The sequence below is a fragment of the Mobula birostris genome, chromosome 24 (genome assembly GCF_030028105.1).
Source record: "Mobula birostris isolate sMobBir1 chromosome 24, sMobBir1.hap1, whole genome shotgun sequence".
NCBI classification, from domain to species: Eukaryota; Metazoa; Chordata; class Chondrichthyes; order Myliobatiformes; family Myliobatidae; genus Mobula; species Mobula birostris.
In genome coordinates, this window is record NC_092393.1 from 29379262 (window position 1) to 29405125 (window position 25864).

Consider the following 25864-nt stretch of genomic DNA (forward strand, 5'->3'; position numbering starts at 1 on the left):
AACTTCCTCCAGTTTTCCCTTTGCAGTTAAACAGTGATTTGTGACAAGGGAAAGTTCCACAGAATGGTTATTATCCAACCAAACTAGTAAGTGTCGATGTGTTATTTAACTGGAGGCACAGGAATGAGATGCGGACACATGACCTAAATACTTTATCGCCAAATCCACTGTATGGGTTGGAGACTTACAGTAATGAAGATTAAAACATCTACACAATTTCTTCCTTCCTACTGTAGGTACAGATTAGAATGTTATTTTTTGAGAATCCTATCATCGTGCTGAATGAGATCAAGTTCTTCTGTAAGGTGTTCCAAACTTTGCTGCACTGTGCAGTTCAGTGTAAAGGCAGAGGGTGCATCCAACTACTGAGCCACTAGGTCCACAAGGTGAGAACTTTCTTCAGCCTCTATCTATAATCAAATAGCAGCCAAAGTAGTTAACATTTAATTCTGTTGTTTCGCAGTTTCAAAAGCCTATTTCTGTCATCAGCACACTTTGATAATTCAGATCTATGACCCATATGAAGCCATCTTCAAATAACATGGTAAAGCATAGAACTGGATTCAGAGTGAGGGCTGAAGGAGGAAGGCTCCAAAGGACTGAAATTAATCCACAGGTGAAGAGCAAACAATATTTTGTTTCTAAAATGTAGACTAAGATTTCTGCACCTTTTTGTGGCAGTTCCTCAAACACACAGCAATTATACTTGACAAGTTAAATGAAACATTACAGGGGAAAAAAAATCCAGTTGTTATTGTCACGAACCCTGTGATGGGAATAAAGAACCAGCAGAGATAGAAAACACTTTGGAGTCCAGTATTGCTATTAACTAATAATATTTATTAGTAACTACGCAATACAGTAATATAAATGTAGATAAATCAAACAGGTTAGCAATGATTATATATATAAGTAAGTATATCAGTAAGTGTGAAAATATATGTATGAAAAACCAAGTTTCTTTAGGTCTAGGGGTAAGGAGATACAGTCTTACGATGATGAGTTCAGTTCAGTTCAGTTCAGCTCAGTTCATGGTATTGAGTTGAGTAGTGGTGGAGAGAGAGAGAGGGAGAGATTTGAGTCTTCAGGTGAGCTGACGCCATCGATCTTCTCGTCTTCCTTCGAAATCCTTTCAAAGTCACCGACTGTGACTTTAACAAAGGGGACCGGTTTTCTGTGGTGGAGCTATCCCCCAGGTGAGGGTGGACACATGGACAACTCCCCACCAGTCAACCCTTTACCTCCTTCCACTGCAAGAGCGATGGATCGATCCGCCTGATCAATCCTCCAAAACCCACTTTCCCTGCGGGCACAACAATGCTTATTCAGTGTTCAAACATGTGTCTGAGGTCTGTATCATCTGACCTCCTATTTATCTCCCCGTACTGGGTACCACCTATCATTCAAATAACTCCTCCTTCCTCTCTCTGTGAAAGAAATGCAAGCAGGCAAAAATCCTTAAAGAAAGTATCAACAACCTGCCGAAAATCATATTATTGAGTGTCCATTAAATTGTGCTGCCTTCGGTCACCAGGACAACTTACGAGCTGCTCAGTGCTAGCTCCACTTCAGCAGAAATCCAACAGTTAACCAGTTCTTTCTCGTTCCTTAAAGTGACAGTCCAACCGTTAGTCTTCGTCTCTCTCTCTCTCTTTTTTACAAACAAGCTGTTGGTGTTAAATATCTCTCTTTCTCTCTCTTTTCAAAAGCACAGTTCATAGGGGTACTTCAGGATCCCGTCTCATTATAAATGTGCTTTCATAAGAGTAAAAGGACTATTCAAGCTTGAGTTAAGACAAGCCTTCCTGCCAATGATTCAAGACTGCCATGGCTGTACCATACCTTTCATTTACTTATTTATGTGGTGGCAAGACTTATTCCTTGAATACAGAAGATTGTGAATTCAAACCCTCATATGAAAGTTTACATCTGGCAAAGAGCACTTCATTGCTTTTGCAAATTTAACAAAGGACAAACACACACACAGAGGCATGTCCTGATGAAGACTCTCAGCTTGAAACATACATCAACTCTTTATCCCTTTCCATAGGTGCTCCCTGACCCGTTGAGTTCCTCCAGCATTTTGCGTGTATTACTCTAGAATTTCAGCATCTGCAGAATCTCTTGTGTTTATCAAAACAACGACATTTAACTTGCATGATTTAAAAGGCAATGGGAAAAATTCTTACAGCAATTGAGCCAATACTCATGCTGTAACCAATGACTAAGGGATTATGAAATCATTTACTGTTAGACTGCTTGGAAACTTGCTATATAAAAAAAAATTATATATATAGGCATCTGTTAGTCTCGTGAGACCATGGATTTGCACCTTGGAAGGTTTCCAGGGCGCAGGCCTGGGCATGCCCTCCAAGGTGCAAATCCATGGCAATGTTGCATGGAAGATCAGCAGTTGCCCATGCTGCAAACCTCCCCTCTCCACACCACCGGTGTTGTCCAAGGGAAGGGCATTAGGACCCAAACAGCTTCGCACTGGTGTCGTCGCAGAGCAATGTGTGGTTAAGTGCGTGCTCAAGGACACAACACGCTGCCTCAGCTGAGGCTCGAACTAGCAACCTTCAGATCACTAGACCTTAACCACTTGGTCATGCGCCAACACATGGCATTTGAACCTTTTGACATAACACCCCATGAATTTTCTTAAACCACATCCTGGAAAGTTGTTCAATAATTTGATAAAATGTTCACAAGAACCTGACACTATTCTTTATATGAGGATTGAACGTAGAGCAAAACCTTCCATTTATTAATCCTGGGTAACACAGATAGGCATCTGAACTTCTATGAATGACTACAAATTAAACATTACACTACGTACTCAATGGCTACTTTATTAGGTACATCCGCATGATAATGCAAATAACTAATCCTCCAATCACGTGGCAACAACTCAATGCATGCAGACATGGTCAAGAGGTTCAGGTGTTGCTCAGACCAAACATCAAAACAAGGAAGAAACGTAATCTAAGTGACTTTGATCATGGACCGTTTACTGGTGCCAACAAGGTGCTTTGAGTACCTCAGAAATTGCTGATCTAGGATTTTCACGCACAACACTAGAGTTTACAGAGAATGATGTAAAAAAAACATCCTGCGAACAGCAGTTCTGTAGGCTAAAATGCTTTGATACTAACCAAGGTCAGAGGGGGATTCCAGACTGGTTCAAGCTGATGGAAAGGCGACAGTAACTCAAAAATCACATGTTACAGCAGTGGTGTGCAGAAGAGCATCTCTGAACGCACAGCATGTTGAACAATGAAGTGGATGGGCTACAGCAGCAGAAGACCACGAACGGACACTCGGTAGCAATTTTATCAGGTACAGGAGGTACCGAATAAAGTGGTCACTGAGTGTGTCTGTATGTGCAGAAGTACTAGAACAGAAGAGGCCACTCTGTTTCAAACACTGCTGTGCTACTTAATTAGATCATGGCTGGTTTGATTGCAACCAAAATTCCTTATTCCAGTCCACCTAAAGTAACACTTCACACCTAGTTTGTCACACTTCTTTCCATTTCTGCCTTAAAAATATTTATTGACTGTTTCCACTGAACTTTAGCAAAAACAAACAACCTTCTGAGAGAAAATATTCCGAATTATTCCCACCTTTTCAATGAGCAAGCACTTATTTTTAAATAGTGACCACGGTTCTAAATTTCCTCATCTTTTTATTTTTTTAATTATTATTTACAAATCCCAATTTTAGAAAATCTGCCTTCGTGGAATTTGGTCATAAACATAAACTTAGTAAAGGACTATGAAGAAGAAATTAGTTATGAAGTTGTGAGAAAATACTATATCGGGAAGTAAATCACCAACAGCTAAACAGATGTTCTGATATTTTCCAGCATTCTTGTTATTGAAAGATTTTGGGATCAGTGGCAAAGACCTGAAAAGACCAGTGGAGCCAGGATTTGCACTTGTCACTGATCTAAAGAAAATATTGCCTATAGGGTTTTTTCCCATTGCGAGGGTTTCATGTTTCGAGGTAAGCTTGGAATTTGTCCCCTATGATGGACCAATAGCATCCAGGAGGACCACATATACTCTTCAACCAATCAGGCTGCAGAGTTAAAGTCAACAAAGCATAATGTAATTAATACTTTCATCATTATTCAGAGAAGATTGGGGCCTACGTTTGGAATCAGTTAAGAATTAAATTTTATAAACAAGCTTCGCTCCCATCACTAATTCTATATTGGTTGGCCATATGAAGTCTCCAAATGCGTACCCTGTTGTTGTGTATTTGCAACCAATCTTAGTACTTAATTAGATAGTGCATATATCATGACACAACGCCTCATGCTCTGAACATCTCTGTATTTCTCATTCTCGCTTCCATGTTCCCTCACATCATGTCTTGTTCTGTCCAAGACTGATGATGTCATTGCCGTACTTGACAAGTGTCAAATTACATTAAATGACCTTAACATTTCAATACGTGACACCTGTGAAGGAGCATACTTTCATTTACACTAACTTCAGGATTTCCACGTTTGTCTGCATGCCGAAGTATTGTCAGTCTCATACCATGTAGACAGTTTCTCTCACATCTCAAACTGCAAAATCCAGGCCATTGGTCCCTACTTTCGCTTCCCTTTGCATGCATTAATAGGCATTATTCTTGCTTGGTTTTGCATTTCCATAAGAATTACATTCTCCAAAAGAGTGAACTACAAAAGTATTTTATGAAGACCAAAATGCAAAAGAATTTATTTTCCAACTACTTTAATTATTCAGACCGGGGTGATGGGGCAATTACTAATTTATGCATTCTTTGAATTCTAGACAAATGAGATTTTCCCTTGAGATGGATTTTTATTATTAAATTACAGGTCATAGAAAAAGGAACTGAAATAAAAATAACTGCATCATTGCACTAATGACCACCTTCCTATGACAGCTCTGAATGTAGCAGTTAGTAAAGGGTGAGAAAAGGTAGCCACAACTCAGACGCATTGTAACATGATGCTGTAAAAGCAACCCTTTATACACTCCAAACTCAAATAAACAAATGCAGCTGAGAGTAAGATTAAAGTAATGTGCTATACCTCATGGGGAAGTAAATGATTTATTGCAACATGATATACAGTGAAGTATTGTATAATTATGCAAAATCTTTACACCAGTGGAGCCAGGGTGGGACAAAAGCACAGTGTTCTGCGCAATCGCTTTACAACGCCAGTGATTATCTATTGGGATTCAAATGCCACTGGTGTCTGTAAGGAGATTTTTACCCTCTCCCCATAATGTGTGGATTCCTCCAAGTGCTCCGGTTCCCTCCACACTCCAAAGACATAGGTACGGTTAGATTTGTGAGTTGTGGATATTCAGCGTTGGTGCCTGAAGCATCGTAACACTTGCGGCCATAGTCCTTGGACTGGGTTGGTTTTGATGCAAGACAACACAATTCACTGGATGTTTTGGTGTACATATGACAAATAAGACTAATCTTTAATCTTAAATCAAACTCTGATAAGTTGTAGTCGAGAAGTCGAGATGAAATTTTTAGCTGTTTCCCAACGAGAAAATAGTAATTTATTGAAATCCTTAAAAAATCATTAATACCTTACAATAAATTAAGTAGGAAGAGTAAGCAAATGTCCACCTTAGCTAACAGTAGGAGGAGGTGTTGGTATAAACCATTATCGCCCGCAATGCACAGGGAGATACTTATTTCTAGTATTGCAGTTCCTCCGAGCTGAATGGATTTGTTCAAGTTCAAGTTTAATTGTCGTTCAACCATAAACAAAACAGCATTCCTCTAAGCCAAACTGAAAAACACAGTACATACAATCATACACACATATCGTCCCAAAATAATATTACAGGCCCCTGAGTAGCGTAGTCTGAAGACCGATGTTTTCTTGGAGCCATGTTTCTGCAAGAACAAGTACGCGACAGTTCCTCATTTTGTGCTGTGTCAGCTGCAGATGAAAGCAATCCAGATTGTCTTCCAGGGAGCGAGCGCTGGAGTGCAGCACCAATGGGAGAGCTGGCTTACAGGGGCCACTCCCCAACCCAGCACGAGTTCCAGTGTGCCCGCAACTCCTCTATTCTCTCCCGCATATCTCCTATCCTGGGTGGCTGTAACAGGCAATGTTGTGACATGAGGACTGGTCCGCGCAATTACTGTGGGCATGCAGCTCCCCCACCGTCGGTCCCACCAATTAATCAACGAATCAATGAACTGGACTTCTAGGATTTTATGAATTACCAATACAACATTTGCACTATTTGCTGGACTTACAGAGGCTGCTGCAACTAAGCACACTGCCACCTTACCAAAGTTGCCACAATCCTACTCAATTTCTTTCACTTCCTCTGAATGCAAAGGACTGAATAAACTGAAAACATCATCTAAACTGGAGCTGCTTTGAGCAGCAACTAAACTTCTGCCTTCATATTCTGGAATCCAACTTCCAGAATGTCTCTTTGGCTGACAATAGCTGCCTATGGGACAAAGGTTAAAAATGATTTTATTTTTAGTTCCTAAATGGTTCCAATAGCAAGTGGCATTTTAAAAATTCTAATTTATTTAAATAATTAAATAAAATTTAAAATATAACATTTAATAAAACATTTTGGAAGGACAAATAATTAATTTAAAATATTAAAGTTCAGTAAGTCCAGTATAACTAAATGGATGGAGTTCCCATTCTACACCAGCCCTCCCTGGAGCGAAGCTGAGCGCCAGGTGCAAAGAGTATTTAGTTTCTTTCCTCAACAAGTTATCACTGCTGATCTTAGTGGTGATTAGCTGGGAAGTGAAACACAGTGGTATCCAAATGACTGGAGTTCTCAGTCCAAACTTTACTGAGGTATGAACAATTCATCATGGCTGGCTGATTCAGCTGGAATATCCAGAAAATGAGGCCTCACCAAAGGAGAAAGACAACAAGAAGGAGTTGGAAGAAGATAAAAGAGGCATACTCTGGCTCTCACTTAATGGATTCCGATTTAAATACTGAGCAGGCAGAAACAAGTGTAAATAGCCATTTGTTCACGTTGCATTTCTCCAAATCAAAACAATAGTGTAAGAGTTTGTTGGTATGGTAAATTCCTGTGTCTATTAAAAAGAGGCAATGTAGGTCTGAATGCCAGTGCAGCCTATCCAGATTACTGAAATGACTAACAAGGACAGGTTCTGGGATAAAAATGGTTTATCTACTGATATGAAAATGTTTTTTATAGACAAAAGCCAGATACTGAAAGCTTCTAGCCATCCCTTAAACAGATTCACTTTAAGTCCAGGACTTAATCTGACAATCAGAATCTGGTTGTTCTGACGCTGGACTGAATGTGGTCAAACTCTACTGAATGCACTAAGAAGTCCCAATCAGCAGAATGAAAAAAGTTAGTTATTATTTTAAAATATTTTAGATCATTTTTTTTTGATTTAATGAGGTTTAATTATCTTTGTTTAATTTTATTACTACTTCATTAAGTTTTAAAATTATCTTTTTGAATATTTTAAAATCTTAACTTTAAGTATTCACATAAATTTTAAGAAAGTTTAAATATCTTTGGATATGAGATGTTTATATATTGTTAAAACTACACAGTTTTGCCAATAGCCAAAGTGCTGAGCCAGCTTTGCTTGTTCAAGCCCTTAGCAGTTTGCCACCTGAGACATTATCATAAAAGTTATCTCACCAGAGCTGGCTGGTGACATAGTGGCATCAGCGCCAGACTTTGGAGCGAAGGCTCCCGAGTTCAAATCCAGTCGGCTCCCTTGCATGCCTTCCATCCGTGCTAGGTTGAGCGTCGAGCTAGCAACTCGGCCTCGTAAAAATAAGAAAGCCTGCTAAAAAAAACGCTGTCATGACGGTATCCTGATGTCTCCGCTCAGAGTTAAGGGCTTTCTTCTTCTTCTATCTCACCAGACCAATTCTTTCCATTCCTTTTCTTGGGATCTGGGTCTCTTTGTCTCTTTTTCCAGTACAGTGATCCTGCCTGCCCCATATAGGGAGGGCCGTATTGGTCTTCCAACCTTCACCATGTGAGTGCAAGGCATGTGTAGTAAAAATATACTTTCCATTATTACTTAGTCATTTCAGGAAGAAGCCTTACTCCATATTTACAACAGGATCACAGCTGTTTGGTCATTGTGAAGCAAACCTGATCAACACAGGTAGTCCAATGGAAAACACGAGCTGCATATTCAAGCTGATTGTGCCACCTTCCACACCAGAGTTTCCAAAAAGCCTTCAACATGTCATCAATCTGAAACATTCATTATTTCTTGACAGGATGTGTCTGATGTAATAAATATTTCCCACACTTTTCCTTTATTGCTGTGCTTAATCATTTGGCTTTCAGGTAAAAATGATAAATCTAAGTTATCTTTTGATTCCAACATAAGATTAAATCTTGCTCTAGCAACCAAAAATGGATATGACATTGTTTAACATTTATTCACATAAAGCTTTAAAAGAATTCCAATTAATGTTGACACATCCCCAAGGAGAATGCCCTGAAAATGGGTGCTTAAGGCATTAATTGATATTTTGACAGTTAAAGGTTAACATTAAGATGTTTGGCAATGTTGCTGTAGGAAATGATTAAAAAGTAATTAAAAGTGAAATATACCACCAAAATAATTGTGCTTGCCTTAAGCCATGGCAGATATAAGTAAAGTATAATTTTGTGAAGAAACAAGGTAGAGATGAGGTAATGAAACTGCTAACAGCTGTAAGTAGTCATGATTTGTCAAGTACTGCCTGTAGTGTGATGGAAACAGAGTCAACTGTAGTTTTCAAGAGGGAATTGCCATGGCACTTGAAGTATAGATAACTAAAGGCCAATGGAAAAGAGCACGATGATGTGACTGACAAAATTGCTCTACCATGTGGTGGCACAGACACATTAACTTACTCAAAATCACAGAAGGTAGTCGAAGTGCACAGCTCATTTTGGTGCTTAGAGAATTAACCCAGTCATTATGGAATGAAAAAGAACAGCTGGAAGAAGCTACAAACACAAATAAAAAAAAATATTTTCAGAAGAAGCCACAGGCAGTGCTGACAAGTACTCAATGGGACAATGGTCTGTGAACATCATTCCCATAGGCAGGTGATACAGCCATAATCTTGTTCACTGGGAGGAGATAGTCATCCATCTTAACTTAAATACCAATCAAAACAAATCTGTTAAGCTATAAATAGTTGGGACAATACACGAAATGCCTTTGGGAAATCACGACATTTCTAAATCTTTCTTACTTCTGAATTTTTTTTTCTAAGTACTTAAGTTCCCTGTATCATATATTTCAGCGAGCTGTGCCAACAGTTTATAAATAAGATCCATGACAACAGCTCCTGATCGTATTTGTAATTTGTATTCACAATGAACAACGCACCAAGTCCATTACTGAGTAGAAAATGGAAGCATGGTTGAAGAGTTTTTTTTAAAGAAATCACATAACAGAAGGCAGCATGTTTCCTACCAACAGTTTCACTCTAGGGGATAATGTGCACCACTTAAAACATGCATATGCTTTCATTTATTTCCTGATCTTTAAGTGCCGCGAGTCTATGTTTTGTTTACACCATAATGATATTTCACAGATAAAGGAAGCTTTAAAGCTACTGTATAATTACTTGAGACATCTGTATTCCCATTGAAAATGTCCAGCTATCTTCAATATGGACAAGCTTTTTGAACATCACACAATACGAGCTCTGTACATTCAGATCTTTGGAAAGTCAATTATATGAGCACTAATTATCATACCAGTCTGCCAAACATGAATTTAAATAGCTGGAAAAATGAGCTCAGAATTTGACCTGCATTCAAACAGCAGCTTGAAGTGTCAATGGATACTGAAGCTTGGGCAACATTTAAATGAAAGTCCATTAAGATAAATGCATGCAGGCCATTTCCAAATGACTGCCTGGTGAACTAATACTGTGTTTTAAGTGTCTATAACCTCAGCATCAGCCCTCAGCTTAGTCCTGGAGGTGCAAGGGCAAGATGGAGAGGAACTGTAAGGAGGAACTGTATTTTTAACAATCACAAAATGCTGGAGGAACTCAGCAAGTCAGGCCGCATCCATATCCCCTCTTCCTTCTTTTCTAGTCCTGAAGAAGAGACCCAACCCAAAACGTCGACTGTTTGTTCATTTTCACGAGCGCTGCCTAAACTGCCGAGTTCCTCCAGGACTTTGTGTGCATTGCTTTAGATTTCCAGCATTTGCAGAATTCCTTCTGTTTTGACACAATCAACTCACTCTCCAAGGACTATTGATAAGGTGGCTCATCAGCTACATTCTCCTGGCTACAGCTGGTATCGCCTGTGGTGTTCAGGGTCCTCCTCGTGGAAAACAGATTTCAAAATAGCATTACATCCTCTGTATACACGTAGAGAAACTCTCACCTGTTCAAGAGATGGCCACTTTTATCATTAGTAGCAGTCGGAGCATGGGAATCAGAATGCAGCTGTGTTGTCTGCTACATAGGGCATTTGGCACTTAATACCCATGAATATATTGAACATTTGTACCAATTTTCCAAAATGTCAATCATCTTTGCAGATTCTGCCCGATCCACTGAGTTCCTCCAGCAGTTTGTTTATTTTCCCCCAGATTTCAGCATCTGCACTCTTGCGTCTCTGTGCTACCAATTTTCTGTTCCTAGACATACAATTTTCAGTCACCTTGTCAATGCCATGTAGACAGACTACCTTGGTGTACACCAAGATCCAGCTATCAGTAGTCAAATTCCCAAAGAACAGAATGCTCAAGGTAAGCCACTGTGGTTATTAAATGTGCCCTTAATGGAATTTTAGCAGCTGTCTAATGTAGCACCTATACGCACTGGATGGGAATACACGGTGTAGGACTAAAAAGGAGGATACTGACATACTTCGATCGCTTGAAGATAGAGTATAGCTGCGTCAACTGAGTTTGTAAATTACTTTAAACCCACCAGAAACATAACAAAAATTTACAACCATTTCTCCTATAATCTACAATTATTAAAGTTGTGAAATTCTGCTCATGTTACCCTATATTTTGCTGGAATTGGACAAGCAAATTTGCTCAGGAACTGAATGAACAGGTTAAAGTATGTTATTACATTACTTTTCTTCTAAATTCTCCTATGTTACTTATACCCAACAGCATCCATAAATCTATCCCTGCAGTGCTTACAACTAAATAAGTGTATTTAAGGCTCTGCATACTTAAAGAAAGTGGGAGAGAGAGAACTGAGAGGTGCTATCTCCAAGTCCTTCTGTGGGATTTTTGCAAATAGAGAGGGCTTCAAGAAAAATATGATGCAGAATTGCAATTAAAATAAAACACTTATGTATCATCTGATACCGAGTAATAATGTCACTTCCACAATTTGTTTTCAACTCAAATCAACAAAGCTAATGTACATCAAATTACCTAATATTATCCAGGAAGCTCTCTGTATCCCCTTCCCTTCAGCAAAGCATTTGTCACAAGCTCCCTGCCATTGGCACACAAAACAATGTCTCAGTTCAGCCAGTACTACTTTATTCAATGTCAAATTATAGTCACTATGGGAGGACTACAATCTGCTCTGATACAGCATGCTCCTTCACTTCACTCTCCCTTTTCCTTGCAACAGATTTTCTTCTCTTCCAATTACAGATATGATTCCTCGGGTGATAAGAGATCTTCTAGTACCATCCTAAATGGTGAACTCAGTCAGTGCCAACTGGATATTTAATTGTTCAGCAACAGAACGCAACCTCACACTCTATCTTAACAAAAGGAAGCCAGAAGCAAACATCATGCTCAAATGTATTATTCTTCAGCCCAGGTGCACTAAGGGCAATTGGAGCATATCTTCCTCCCTGAGGCTAAGATCAAGCTAATCAGTGTAGAAACCTCAAATACATTTAAGTCCGAGACAGACGTAACCCTCTCACCAAGGCTCGAAATAAACTTTGCTTGTTAGCTAACTCTGGTTAACAGCCAGGAGACTCAGCGTTGCATGGGTAACAGTGAGAAGGCCACCTTCAGTAAGCAACGCACGGCTCGGGTTCAACCTAACAGGAGAGTTGGAATGTTCTGGCAAGGGAATGCCGTTTAAACACTACCACATTCAAAGTTATTGTTCCCCAGGAAATAACAGACCTTACACTGGCATAAAATTAAAATGGAAGCATATTTACAAATATTTCAACTTTAACAAACAGCTAACAGAAAAAGAGCCCATTACAGTTAAACCAGTCTAAATGTGCACATAAACATTGGAGCTCATTGCCGGCTAGTCGGGTGCTTTGCTTTAGTTATTCTTGGCACTGAACCCATGTTCGGCATGGAAGACACCAGCCACATTTCAAACTTCCCTCGAAGATGGTTTCGACTGAACTGGTTAACTCAGAAATATTGGGACTTTCTCCTTAGAGCCATTCGTCTGCGCAAAACACTTCTTACAATGGGGTCTCTCTTTCGAGCTGGCTTCCGCAAGCATCTTTCCTTGTGCTCTTCCCCACACCTCCTTCTTCTTCCAACACCTCCCAACAAAGACCCAAAACCAATCCACCGTCTCCAGGAAATCTGATGCCGCCAAGCTCTCTCAAGTGCCCCACGGCATCCCACGGGATAGAATATTATCAAGACAAACCTGCTTGGCTGACACAACATTCCTAAGCTGAGCAAATGAACTCCTTATTTTAACAGAAACCAACATACTGGACTGTGAGGCTTAACTAACAGAAAACACTGCAGAAAAGTTACAGGAAATAAAATACCTAACAGCATAACAGTAGTAATACAATAAAACAGTTTCTTAACTAGGGCATTACACAGATTATATCAAAAATTCAGTTTTGATTTTTAAAGTTTCTTGTGTCAATACACTTCACTAGCACAAAATAGTCTAAAACCGACTAACTAAAATACTATCCTAAAACTGACAAGCTAGAAAAATGGACTGAAAATTGGCAGATGGAATTTAATGCAGACAAGTGTGAGCTGCTGTGCTTTGGGAGGTCAAACCAGGGTGGGACTTACTTGGCTGAGCGGTAAGGTACTGAGGCGTGTGGTAGAACACAGGGATCTAGGAGTACTGATCAGTAATTCCTTGAAAGTGGCATCACAAGTAGATAGGGTCATAAAGAAAGCTTTTGGCACTTTGGCCTTCAATAATCAAGTATGGAGAACAGTAGTAGGGATGTTGAAGCTGTATAGGACATTAGTGAGGGCTAACTTGGAGCACTGTGTGCAGTTTTGATTAGCTACATACTGGAATGCCTTCAACAAGATTTAATGAGAGTAGAGAAAATTTATAAGAGTATTGCTAGGACTTGAGGACCAGAGTTACAAGAAAAGATTGAATAGATTAGGACTTCATTCCCTAGAACGTAGAAGATTGAGGGGAGATTTGATAAATGAATACAGAATTATGAGGTGTATGATTAGGGTAAATGCAAGCAGGCTTTTTCCAGTGACATTGCATGAAACTAGTAATAAAGGTTAAGAGTGAAAGGCGAAATGTTTAAGGGGAACATGAAGAGGAACTTCTTTACTCAGAGGGTCATGAGAATGTGGAAGGAACTGCCAGCAGAAGTGGTGGATGCAGGTTCATTTCAGCATTTATTAGAAATTTGGATAGGTACATGAATGGGAGGGTTATGAAGGATTATGGTCTGGATGCAGGTCGATGGAACTAAACAGTTTAACAGTCTGGCATGGACTAGATGTGCTGAACAGCCTGTTTCTGTGCTGTTTTGTTCTATGACTCTGTGACCTGTAATATGCTGTAAGGATTCACTGCTAATGTAATGGCTTCTTTGTAATGTTTCACTGCTAAGGTTACTGTAATGGCTTCTCCGTAATGTTCACTGCTGAGGTAACGGTTTCTCTGTAGCAGCAATGTTTGGGTCATGGCACGAGATAACAGGACTACGGTATGCATGTTAGCCGATCAGAGATTGTTACTCTGGTCTCGTGAATCTGGAAGGAGGTTTTACCGGACGGAGTGGACTGGGATCTGAGGGTCCGCAGGTTGGCGACGCTCGGAGATCGATGGTGCAAGAATGGCAGCTGAGTGAGTTCCAATGTACACTTTTGACTTTTCCTTGAATTGGGCCCTTTTTTAAAAATTTTCATTACTAACCTTATATTCAGATTAAGATTCATAAAGTTCAATCATTTAACTGCATATGGTGTACTGTCTGATATTTTGCGTTGTGGGTTTGTAACTGGGTGGTACATTACACAGCATCCACACAAACGTGATTTCTCAGTTTGGCAGGGCCAACAGCTGTTTTCCTTAGACCAGGGGTGGCCAACCTTTTACATTCCATGTGTCAATTTTTTCACGCACAAGTTCAGGTGCGCCATACAACTCTTGTACCCCCATTCAATTCTTGTAAAACTATGTTAATATAGACACCTTTAGCATTTTTTACATGATATATTGACTTAATGTAAAAACAAGATAATCATTATACTTTATAATTTATTGTCACCAAACAATTGATACTAGAGCATACAATCATCACAGCGATATTTGATTCTGCGCTTCCCGCTCCCTGGATTACAAATTGATAGTAAATATTAAAAGTTTAAATTATAAATCATAAATAGAAAATAGAAAAGTGGAAAGTAAGGTAGTGCAAAAAAACCGAGAGGCAGTTCCGGATATTTGGAGGGTATGGCCCAGATCCGGGTCAGGATCCATTCAGCAGTCTTATCACAGTTGGAAAGAAGCTGTTCCCAAATCTGGCCGTATGAGTCTTCAAGCTCCTGAGCCTTCTCCCGGAGGGAAGAGGGACGAAAAGTGTGTTGGCTGGGTGGGTCGTGTCCTTGATTATCCTGGCAGCACTGCTCCAACAGTGTGCGGTGTAAAGTGAGTCCAAGAATGGAAGATTGGTTTGTGTGATGTGCTGCACTGTGTTCACGATCTTCTGCAGCTTCTGTCAGTCTTGGACAGGACAACTTCCATACCAGGTTGTGATGCACCCTAGAAGAATGCTTTCTACATTACTTACCTTACCTACCTTAATGAGACTTTTGAGTCTGTTTTGATTTTGCCGAGCTTTTAATGTTTGGAGTTAAATTAGTTACTGAGAGCAGCAGAGAATTCTTCAAATTTGAATCAGTCAATCGCGACCTCGTTTTGTTTTTAATCAATTTCATGGCTGAAAATGTTTTCACAAACAATGCACAACGGTTTTCCTGACGGACCCACTATAAATAAGAACTCATTTTCCCACGGTTAATTGAATTCATGCTATCACTTTCTGCTTTTCTTTTGCTCATTTTTTTTTGCACCGAACGTAAAAACAAGGTTTAATTTTCGAAAAGGTACAAAACTGCAAATGTTCACAAAGGACAAACAAAGCACAACTCCGTAGCGTACAAGTATCAATTGTAAACTGACTGGCAAAAACCTACGACGCACGGCTGGTGCAGATGCCTGGCGCCTCAGGATCAAACAAGTATCAAACGTGTATTGAACTGTTATGGAACGACTGCAGAACAAAAGTTTGACTCATTGAACATTTTTTTAAAATTGAAAACAGATTAATGTGAAAGAAGAAAACATTCACCAAAAGATGTGCACGAAATAATAAAATCGCTAAAAATAATTGCTAAGTTTTAGATTTATTCTCAGTAAAACCCATTTCTAGCTCTAAGCTACTTGAATTCCTGTTATAGATTTTTTTTTTACAAATTGGTTTTTGGTTAATACTTTTTGCAGGAATAGGCTTACTTTTTTACTATTATCACTGAGGTGCAATGCGCCACTTCTAACCATCCAACGAGCCGCTTTTGGTGCATGCGTCATAGGTTGGCCACCCCTGCCCTAAACGAACACGAGCCGGGCAAGCCTGAGGGTTATGGTGACTATTAGTACCCTGCAATAATCTATCCATAGAAATATTATGCCAGTGATAAACTTCCATCTATGTCACCGACAGAATAGACAGAAAAAGAAAAATATCATTAATGAAGTGAAAAGGAATTTGTAGCCAGTTTATTAAGGACAAAGAGAGAGATTAGTTAAAAACACCCCATGTAAAAAGATCCTATGTCTCCTCCACAGAATGATAGGCACCTGTTCCTTCTTTTCCTGCCTAGGAAGTGACACCTGTCGCATTATGAAATTCTGCAATGGCATCCCCCAGGGATCAGTTCTGGCTCCAACCTTGTTCAATCTGTACCTCAGTGACCTCCCTGAAACCAAATCTGCTAAATTTGGATATGCTGATGACTGGGCCATAGCCTTCCAATTGAACGACGTCAAATCCATTGAAATCCATTGATATCCATTGATATCAACTCCCTATCCAACTGCTTCTCAAAGTGGTACATGAATATGAACATCAACAACACAGTAACTTCCATATTTCATCTCGACAACTGACTAACCAAACTTAATATCAAACTAAATGACAAACAGCTATCCAACAATCCACACCCAAAGTACTTAGATTGAACTCTCTCATACAAGATCCACCTTCAAAATATTGCAAAGAAACTAAAATCCAGAATGGCCATGATCAGGAAGATAGTAAGAACCAAATGAGGTGCTAACCAGTCAGTCCTATGAACATCTAGCCTGGCACTGTGGTTCTCGATCACCGAATATTGCACACCCACCTGGAAGAGAAGTGCTCACACAAACATCAATACACATCTCCATACTTCCAAGAGAATAATTTCAAGAGCCCTAAAATCCACACCTGTCCAATGGCTCCCAACAATGAGAGGAATAGCATCCCCAGAGATCCGTAGAAGAGCAGCTTCAGCAAAATTCTACAAGCGTATCCAAAATATGCCCAACAACGTTCCAGTTTGTAAACTCATCAAAAATGCTCCTCCAACTTCCCGATTCAAATCCCGAACACCTTTCCACAACTTGAAAAGTCTCGACTCCAATGATCAAAACACTGAATGGTGCTAATACAGGCACACCAACATGCTCCCCGGTGGAGGTCTGTTCGATGACCCCACCTCGCTCCTCCCTGGCTTCACTACAACTACCAGGAACAACTGGACAGCTGCAAATAGACTCAGAAGTCGACCTGCCAAAACAGCACAAACACTACACCGATGGGGTACCCGACAAAGCTTGCCCCTGCGGTGCCCCAACCCAGGATGTCCTCCACTTGGTCCAAACATGCCCTCTCACTAAGACCCAGGACGGCTTTGCTGTGGTCCACTGATGCAGCCATGAGCTGGAAGAGCGGCTTGACAAAAAACAATTACAAGTGTGAAGAGAAAAACAACTGTCTTACGAAACAACAACAGTAAAAACACAAAAAATAGTCATTGTGGATTAATATTTTAATATTGATATTTTACTGATTGAATCTCATTTAACCAATATATCAAGATGACTACTTGATGCTTAGAGTGATGGATCAGAGCAAATTGAACCTTACCCTGTTTATCATAAAATACTTTCCAACGATATATCGTTATTAAATGTGACATTTGATTCAAAGGGGAATCCGATAATGGCAGTGCAAACTTGAGTATAGGTGCAGGATAAAATATCAAAATCTTTCAAGAGAAATGTAGAGTTCTTTTGGATGGTATATTTTTAATCACTTCTGGTGTTTAATTTAAAACATCTCTGGTAAGTGCTTACACTAATTTAAACTGAGTCTATAATTATTGAACCTGCATTTATTTAGCCTGACAATGAATGGAAAAAAGATGGTTCTCATGTAACCTAATTATATCTTGAGCAGCCTTACATCACATTGCTGTGTTCTATCTTTTTGAAAGGAAAGGACATAACTTCTGAAATGATTTATTCAGGAACATGAAAACAGATCAATGTTTATGACAGGAAATGGGCCAGGACAACAGTAAAATGAAATGTATCACAACGATCCAAACAACACAACTAAATTGCAAGGTCTGTTCTGAAGACAAAGTTCAAATGCCTCTTCATTGGTCCTGGAACACACATACTGCTCAAAGCAGATATCGATCAACATCTTAACCAGAAGACACTCCACCGCTCCCAGCACACTCCGTGTTCCCACGACTAAAACCCTTGCTGCAGACAAATACCATTTCTTTCTTATCGTAGTTAGTAATAAAAAGGTACAGCAAAAGATTAATGGCATCATACGTTTCTCATGGAGCTAACACAGAGACAACAATGACAGAGAGGCCTGGTATAAATCTAGCAAGTCGTCACTGGAAACACTTGTGAACATGGGAACAGCTTTGATTTTAAACTGCTTCCATTTTAAAACTGCTTTGTCCACTTTTAGTACAAGGTAGCAATTTACCAGACTGCTGAACAACTGACAGGTGACTTCAATATTCTGAATCACAATCTATACAAGTGCGGCATTCCAACTAAATATCACATTAAATTCTACATTTATATTTATAGAATCATACAGCATTGAAAAAGGTCCTTTGGTCCACCTATTATCCACATATACTAACCCTACTTGACAGCATTTTCTTCACTTTCCTAGTTAGTGAAGATGAATACAAAATTATACAAGGCCTTGTACCACTGATTTTCTCTCTACTAATATTAATTAATGAGAAGTAGTTGGCAATGTTGAGACAGCTACTGAATAAACAGTATGCTGTCCGCAAGATCCTGTGCTGGGCTCGACTTTGGGTCCTTACAGCCACAGAACTTGCAGTCTCTCTGAAGTCTACACTCTGCGTGCATGATTGTCTCCAATCATTACATCAGATTCTTTAACACTAAACATTAAAAATGGATGGAATTACTGAAAAACGCTAGCACACAACAAATGGGAGGCAGTGTATCGTGCGCATGCACATCAAACACAGAAGAACCTGTTACAAAGTTTACCACACCTTGCCAAGCCCTGCTGGTCAATGAGAGGTTCAACACTAGGCAAAGCCATAAATGAGGCACCAGCTTAATGAAGGTACAACATATTGCTAAAATCATTAAAATAACATTCAACAGATAATTATACTGAAGCTCTGCAGTACTGATGTTACAGCGATAAATGGCAGCAGAGTGTCAGGAGGTAGCCCCATGAATAGCTTCATTTTCAAAGGCAGAGTTGAAGCATTTGCAGACATCTTCAACCACAAGTGCCATGAGTATGTTCTATCTGCACTCTCTATAGTTCTTACTATCTAACAAGTTTGGTATTCAGGTAATTTGATTCACTGTGCATGATTATCAAGAAATGGCCAGGTCTATGGGGTATGACAATGGCCGTGTGCCTGACTACACAGCCTGTGTGTCATGTTGAAGAGATACTCGAGAACTAGCTGCACCTCCCAGTCCAACTACAAGACTAACATTACCTAAAAATATTAATTTGTTCAACTATATCCGGTCTGGAAAACACAGAACAAATCCCTCCCACCTGATCAGTTTACTCTTAATTATTATTAAAGTGCTGGAAGACGTTGATTCATCATAACCTGCTTAATTTGGGTTCTGGAAGGATTACTCCCCTCCAGGCTTCATTAAGACCAAGCCTATGATTAAGGTGAATTCCAAAAATCCAACATAAATAAGTCTCAAAAGGACAGTGAGACAGCCTGTGACTTAGGTCAGTGGGGTAGAACAATCCACAGCCTTCAGTTATAACTCATTCAAATGTCTTAATCTCAGGACATCAATTGTTTCATCATAAATCTTCTTTTTGTTACGAATTTAGATCTCTGCATTGGGAACATTTGCTGATGAATGCACATTGCTTGGTTCCACTTGTAGTTCACAAAATAATAAATTAGTCTGCTATTAAAAATTGACGCTATAGGTGACGGTTGCTTTTCAAGCCACATCCAATAAGCTGAGTCCAACAACCACAGACAACAGCTTCACCATTATTGAACCTCCTACCATCAATATCCTGGGAGTCATATTTGACTAGGAGCTTAACAGGATAAGCCAGAGACTGGAGCACTGTGGTGGATGACTTATTTCCTGATTTCCTAGTCTTTGCACCATCTTCAAGGCACACGTCAGAAGTAGGATGGACTTTCCACCTTCCTGGACGAGTTCAGCTCCAACTACTCATAAGAAGTTAATCACTGTTTTCCAACTGGATTGATAGCTATCCAACACCCCAAATTTCAATTCACCCTCCATCAGTAGTACAGTAGAGCTTCAAGCTTCCTTGACTGCATCTACCAAATGCTATGACAACCATGACCCGGGAAACCAAGGGATATAAACAAATGGGAGCACTTTCAACTGCAGATTTCCCCCGATATTCCAGAAAAATACGGTGCCAACGAACAACATGACCAAGAGCAACAATCTTCAGATGAAACTACTTCTTTCACTTTGTTAACGTCTTCTCTTTCTTTCAAATGTGGTTCTAGGATCTACATTTCAATGATGTGCTTTCGGGCCAACTGACCGATCTAGTGCTCTGCTACCTCCAAGAGAGTGCTTTTATGCTCTGAGCGAAATGTGTGGCCAAGAACCCTGGAGACAGGGCCCAAGGCCACTAATGACTCCACTTCCTGGCAATTAAAGCATCGAGGAAGTTTAATATCATCGAGGTGAGTGCAGAAGGTGATGATATGTTCAGCATCGTCTACCAGCCTCTCGCACACCGATGCTAAAGGAAAGTGTCTGTCTGTGACAGACACTCTTTCTCACTCCCTCTCCTCCTGAAGAAAGGCCCCTGCATTCAAATACTCCCTCTCCCTCAATGCTGTTGGAAGATGGTGCCAGATTTCTGTTTCTTGAGCAAGTTTGTGACACAGTTTGTGGACTGGACTCTGTAGTACACATCATGATGTGTTTCTGGTTTCTCGTCACTTTTTTTGGTGCTACTGAGGGGGATTTTGATAGACACAACTGGCAGATAATTTACTGAGCTGAACTGAACATGCCAGGGCTCTTTTGATTTTGTGTTTTATATTCTGCTCACTTTTTGTTTGTTGCTGTTTGCACGGTTTACTTTTTTGTTTTACGCATGGGAGGGTGTTTGATGTTTTTCTTTGACAGGGTTCCATGGCTTCGTTTTGTGGCTGTGTGTGGGGAAGGTGAGTCTGAGGGTTGTATACTGCATACAGACTTTGATAATAAATGTACTTTGATTCTTTGATATTATAAACCAAACCATCTTGAACACTGCTATTCTTTTATTGCTGGGCCATGATCATTTGAAATCTTTACCGAATTGAACTGTGAAAGTATCTTCAGTATTCCAGCAGTATATTTCCCGACTATGTGGAAGTACAGAGTGGTTCAATACTCTGTTATTGTACTAAGTACCAAAAGGAATAGACAATCCTAGCCTTGCCAACAATGCATTCAGAGAAAACAAATTCCAGTATTTGTCAACTTTGGAAAAGCTTCATCTGAGAATTTGAAGTGTTTTTAATACAGTACATTACATGATTAACTTCTGACTGAATTTAGCACAGCTGGCATAAATTTCAGGCATTACCTGACTGCTTGTTGGCTATTTCCTGCTGTGTTGCAGATGAGAAGAAGCACTTGTCCAGAAGCTCCATGTTGAACAAAATCTGTTAGATTTCCTTCAAAGTTATTGGAAGATGCACTTGAGTTCTGGTAGCGCCCTGTAGAGCAGGAAGATAATGTTATTAAGATTCTTCAACTGTAATAACAAATTTTAGTTCATTTTATTTCATGGTAGCAAAACAATGTTCTTGAAGAATCACAAATAAGCGAAAAGTTTGCAGAGGCAGGAAATCTAAGCAACACACACAAAATGCTGGAGGAACTCAGCAGGCCATTCCCATTCTGACATGTCCATCCATGGTCTCCTCTACTGAAGCAATAAGGCCACACTCACATTGGAGAAGCAACACCTTATATTCTGTCTGGGTAGTCTCCAAACTGATAACATGAACATCGATGCCCCCCTTCTCTATTCTCCATTCCCATTTCCCACTCTCACCTTATCTCCTTGCCTGCCCACTTTTTCTTTCTTCCATGGCTTTCTGTCCTCCCTTATTAGATTCCCCCCTTCTCCAGCCCTGTATCTCTTTCACCAACCAACTTTCCAACTCTTTCCTTCACACCTCCTCCTGATTTCATCTATCACCTTATGTTTCTCCATCCCCTCCCCCCACTCGTTTACTCTGACCCCTCATCTTTTTTCTCCAGTCCTGCTGAAGGGTCTCGGCCCAAAACGTCAACTGTACTCATTCCCATAGATGCTGCCTGGCCTGCTGAGTTCCTCCAGCATTTTGTGTGTTACTTTTATTTCAAGCATCTGTAGATTTTCTCCTGTAGAAAAGACTCTTTTATCTTTATCATCTTGTGTCCTCTGAAAGGACTCTTTATCTTTATCATTCTGTGGTCATTCATTTCATTTTTGTGTAAGGAGGATTTTCTTGACATCATTTCTAAATGGCGTATCACCAGCTTGAACTTCCGTCTTTTTACCTGATTCCCATCATTAACTTGAAGTGAAATTTCATTTTTTTTATCTATTGTTGTATAATTTATTATTTATTTTTATTTATTGAGATACTGTGCAGAATAGGTCCTTCTGGCCATGTTGCCCAGCAATCCCTTGATTTTAATCCTAGCCTAATCATGATTCAATTAACAATGGCCAATTAACCTATCAACCGGTAGGTCTTTGAACTGTGGGAGGAAACTGGAGCACCTGGAGGAAACCCACACGGTCACAGGAGCTCCTTACAGGCAGCGGCAGGAATTGAACCTGGGTTGCCTGAACTGTAAAGGGCTGTGATAGCCATTATGCTAATGTGCTGCCCCAATATCTATATTAGATTATGAGAACACTCAGTCCTCTTTTATTGTCATTTAGAAATTTATACATGCATTAAGAAATGATACAATGTTCCTCCAGAGTGATATCACAGAAAAACAGGACAAACCAAAGACTAACACTGACAGAACCACATAATTATAACATATATTTACAGCAATGCAAAGCAATACCGTAATTTGATGAAGAACAAACCATGGGCACGGTAAATAAAGTCTCAAAAGTCTCCGAGTCGATCGACTCCCGAGTCCCCAATAGCAGGCGGCAAAAGGGAGAAACTCCCTGCTATAAACCTTCAGGCACCGTCAACTTGCCGATGCCTTGGAAGCAGCCAACCACAGCCGACACTGAGTCCATCCGTCCGAAAACTTCAAGCTTCTGACCAGCCTCTCTGATACAGCCTCCCAAGCGCCTTCAACCTCGCCCCGGCTGCTGAAACACGCTAAGCCAAGGATTTCGGGGCCTTCTGCTCCGGAGATTCCGGTTACCACACAGTAGCAGCGGTAGCGAAGTGGGCATTTCAGAAGTTTTCCAGATATTCCTCTGTACTCTCATGTCCGTCTCCATCAAATCAGAATTGCACAGTCCCCTACTTGACAGATAACAGATACCACCACCGAAGTGGCCGCATGCGCTGCCATGACGCCACCATCTTCTCCTCCTCCTTATTATATATCTAATTAATAACCATACATACTGCTTTCTTGGTTTTATCTAGAGTGGTGCTAAATGATTCCGGATGTTCATGGACAATTCTGAATAATGCACTTGAAAAAGTTCAAAGTTCAACGTAAATTATCAAAGTAGATATATGCCACCATACACAACCGAGATTTATTTTCTTGCAGAGTAATAGTCATAGCAGTATCACTGATAAAGACGCCCAACTTGAGAATTCAACCACAATGCAGAAGACAACAAATGTGCAAATACAAAATGAAAGAAATAATTAATAAATGAATAATAACTATCGAGAATATAAGATGAAGAGTCCTTGAAAGTGAGTCCATTGGTTGTGGGAACATTTCAGTGATGGGACAAGTGAAGTTGAGTGAAGTTATCCCCTTTGGTTCAAGAGCCTGATGGTTAAGAGGTAATAACTATTCCTGAACCTGGTACTTTGAGTTCTGAGGCTCCTGTACCTTCTTCCTGATAACAACAGCTAAATGGGAGCATGGTAGTAGGGGTCACTGATGATGGACTTTGCTTTCCTGCACAGCATTTCATGTAGGTGTGCTGATGCTGAATGGAGGGGAGGGCTTTACCCATGGTGGATTAGGTCGTATCCACTACTTTTTTTTAGGATTTCCATTCAAGGGAATTGGTGTTTCCATACCAGGCTGTAATGCAGCAAGTCAACATATACTCCACTACACATCCATAGACGTTTGTCAAAGTTTTAGATGTCATGCAGAATCTCTGCAATCTCAAAAAGAAGTAGAGGAGCTGCCATGCTTTCTTCCCAATTGCATTCCGACATAATAACACTGAGGATTTTTAAATTGCTGACCCTCTCCATCTCTGATCCTTGATGAGGACTGGCTCATAAACTTCTGTTTTCCTTCTCCTGAAGTCAATAATCAGCCTCTTGGTCTTGCTGACATTGTGTAAGAGGTTGTTGTTATGGTACCACTCAGGCAGATTTTCAGTCTCCCTCCTATATGCTGATTTGTCACCACCTTTGATTCGGCCTATGACAGTAGTGTCATCAGCAAACTTGAATATGGCATTGGAGTTGTGCTTTGCCACACATTCATATGTGTAAAGCAGGTAGAGAAGGGGACTAAGCACACAGCCTTGTGGTACACCTGTGCTGATGGATTTCATGAAAGAGATGTTGTTGCCAATCTGAATTAGCTGGGGTCTGCAAGTGAGGAAATGCAGATCCAATTGCACAAGGAGGGTTTGAGGCCAAAGTCCTGGAGCTTATTGGTTAGGTTTGAGGAGAAGTAGTATTGAATGCTGAACTGCTGTCAAAAAAGAACATCCTTATACATGCATCTTTCTTGTTCAGATGTTCCAAGATCAAGTGAAGAGCCAATAAGGTGGAAACGGAAGGATTAATAAATGAACATTTGTTAAAACCTGGCTAAATTTGAATGACTAATGGAGCTTTTTGATGAGTTAACAGAAAATGTTGATTAAAATGACATGGGTGACGATATGTGGATTTTCAAGAAGCATTTGAAAAAATATAGCAAACAGATTTTGATATACAAGTAGAAAACCTGCGGGATTAAAGAGAACCAATGGGATGGATGCAAAACCAGCTAAAGGATGGAAAGCAGAGGGTTGATTTTCCAGATAGGATGGATGCAAATTATAGTGTTCCTTTGTCAGCAGAAGTAGGATCATTACTCTATATGTTGTCTATATGGACTTCAGTAAGGCCTTTGACAAGGTTCCACACAGAAGGTTAGTTAGAAAGGTTCAATCGTTAGGCATTAATATCGAAGTAGTAAAATGGATTCAGCAGTGGCTGGATGGGAGACGCCAGACAGTAGTGGTGGATAACTGTGTGTCAGATTGGAGGACGGTGTGTAGTGGTGTGCCTCAGGGATCTGTACTGGGTCCAATGTTGTTTGTCATATATATTAATGATCTGGATGATGGGGTGGTAAATTGGATTAGTAAGTATGCAGGTGATACTAAGATAGGTGGTGTTGTGGATAATGAAGTAGGTTTTCAAAGCTTGCAGACAGATTTAGGCCAGTTAGAAGAGTGGGCTGAAAGATGGCAGATGGAGTTTAATGCTGAAAAATGTGACGTGCTACATTTTGGTAGGACTAATCAAAATAGAACATACATGGTAAAGGGTAGGGCATTGAAGAATGCTGTAGAACAGAGGGATCTAGAAATAATGGTGCATAGTTCCCTGAAGGTGGAATCTCATGTGGATAGGGTGGTGAAGAAACATTTTGGTATGCTGGCCTTTATAAATCAGAGCATTGAGTATAGGAGTTGGGATGTAATGTTAAAATTGTACAAGGCATTGATAAGGCCAAATTTGGAGTATTGCGTACAGTTCTGGTCACCGAATTATAGGAAAGATGTCAATAAAATTGAGAGAGTACAGAGGAGATTTACTAAAATGTTGCCTGGGTTTCAGCTCCTAAGTTACAGAGAAAGGTTGAACAAGTTAGGTCTTTATTCTTTGGAGCGTA

The 25864-nt window shown here is 40.0% G+C and overlaps 1 protein-coding gene across 1 annotated transcript in view; it reads right to left on the reverse strand.

The window, feature by feature from the left end:
* The window catches only part of usp43a (ubiquitin specific peptidase 43a), a 477870-nt gene that overhangs the window by 68684 nt on the left and 383322 nt on the right, over positions 1-25864 (reverse strand). The window contains exon 7 of the mRNA XM_072242187.1: positions 21384-21516. Coding sequence (XP_072098288.1) covers positions 21384-21516 — 133 coding nt within the window. The remainder of the gene's footprint in view (positions 1-21383; positions 21517-25864) is intronic.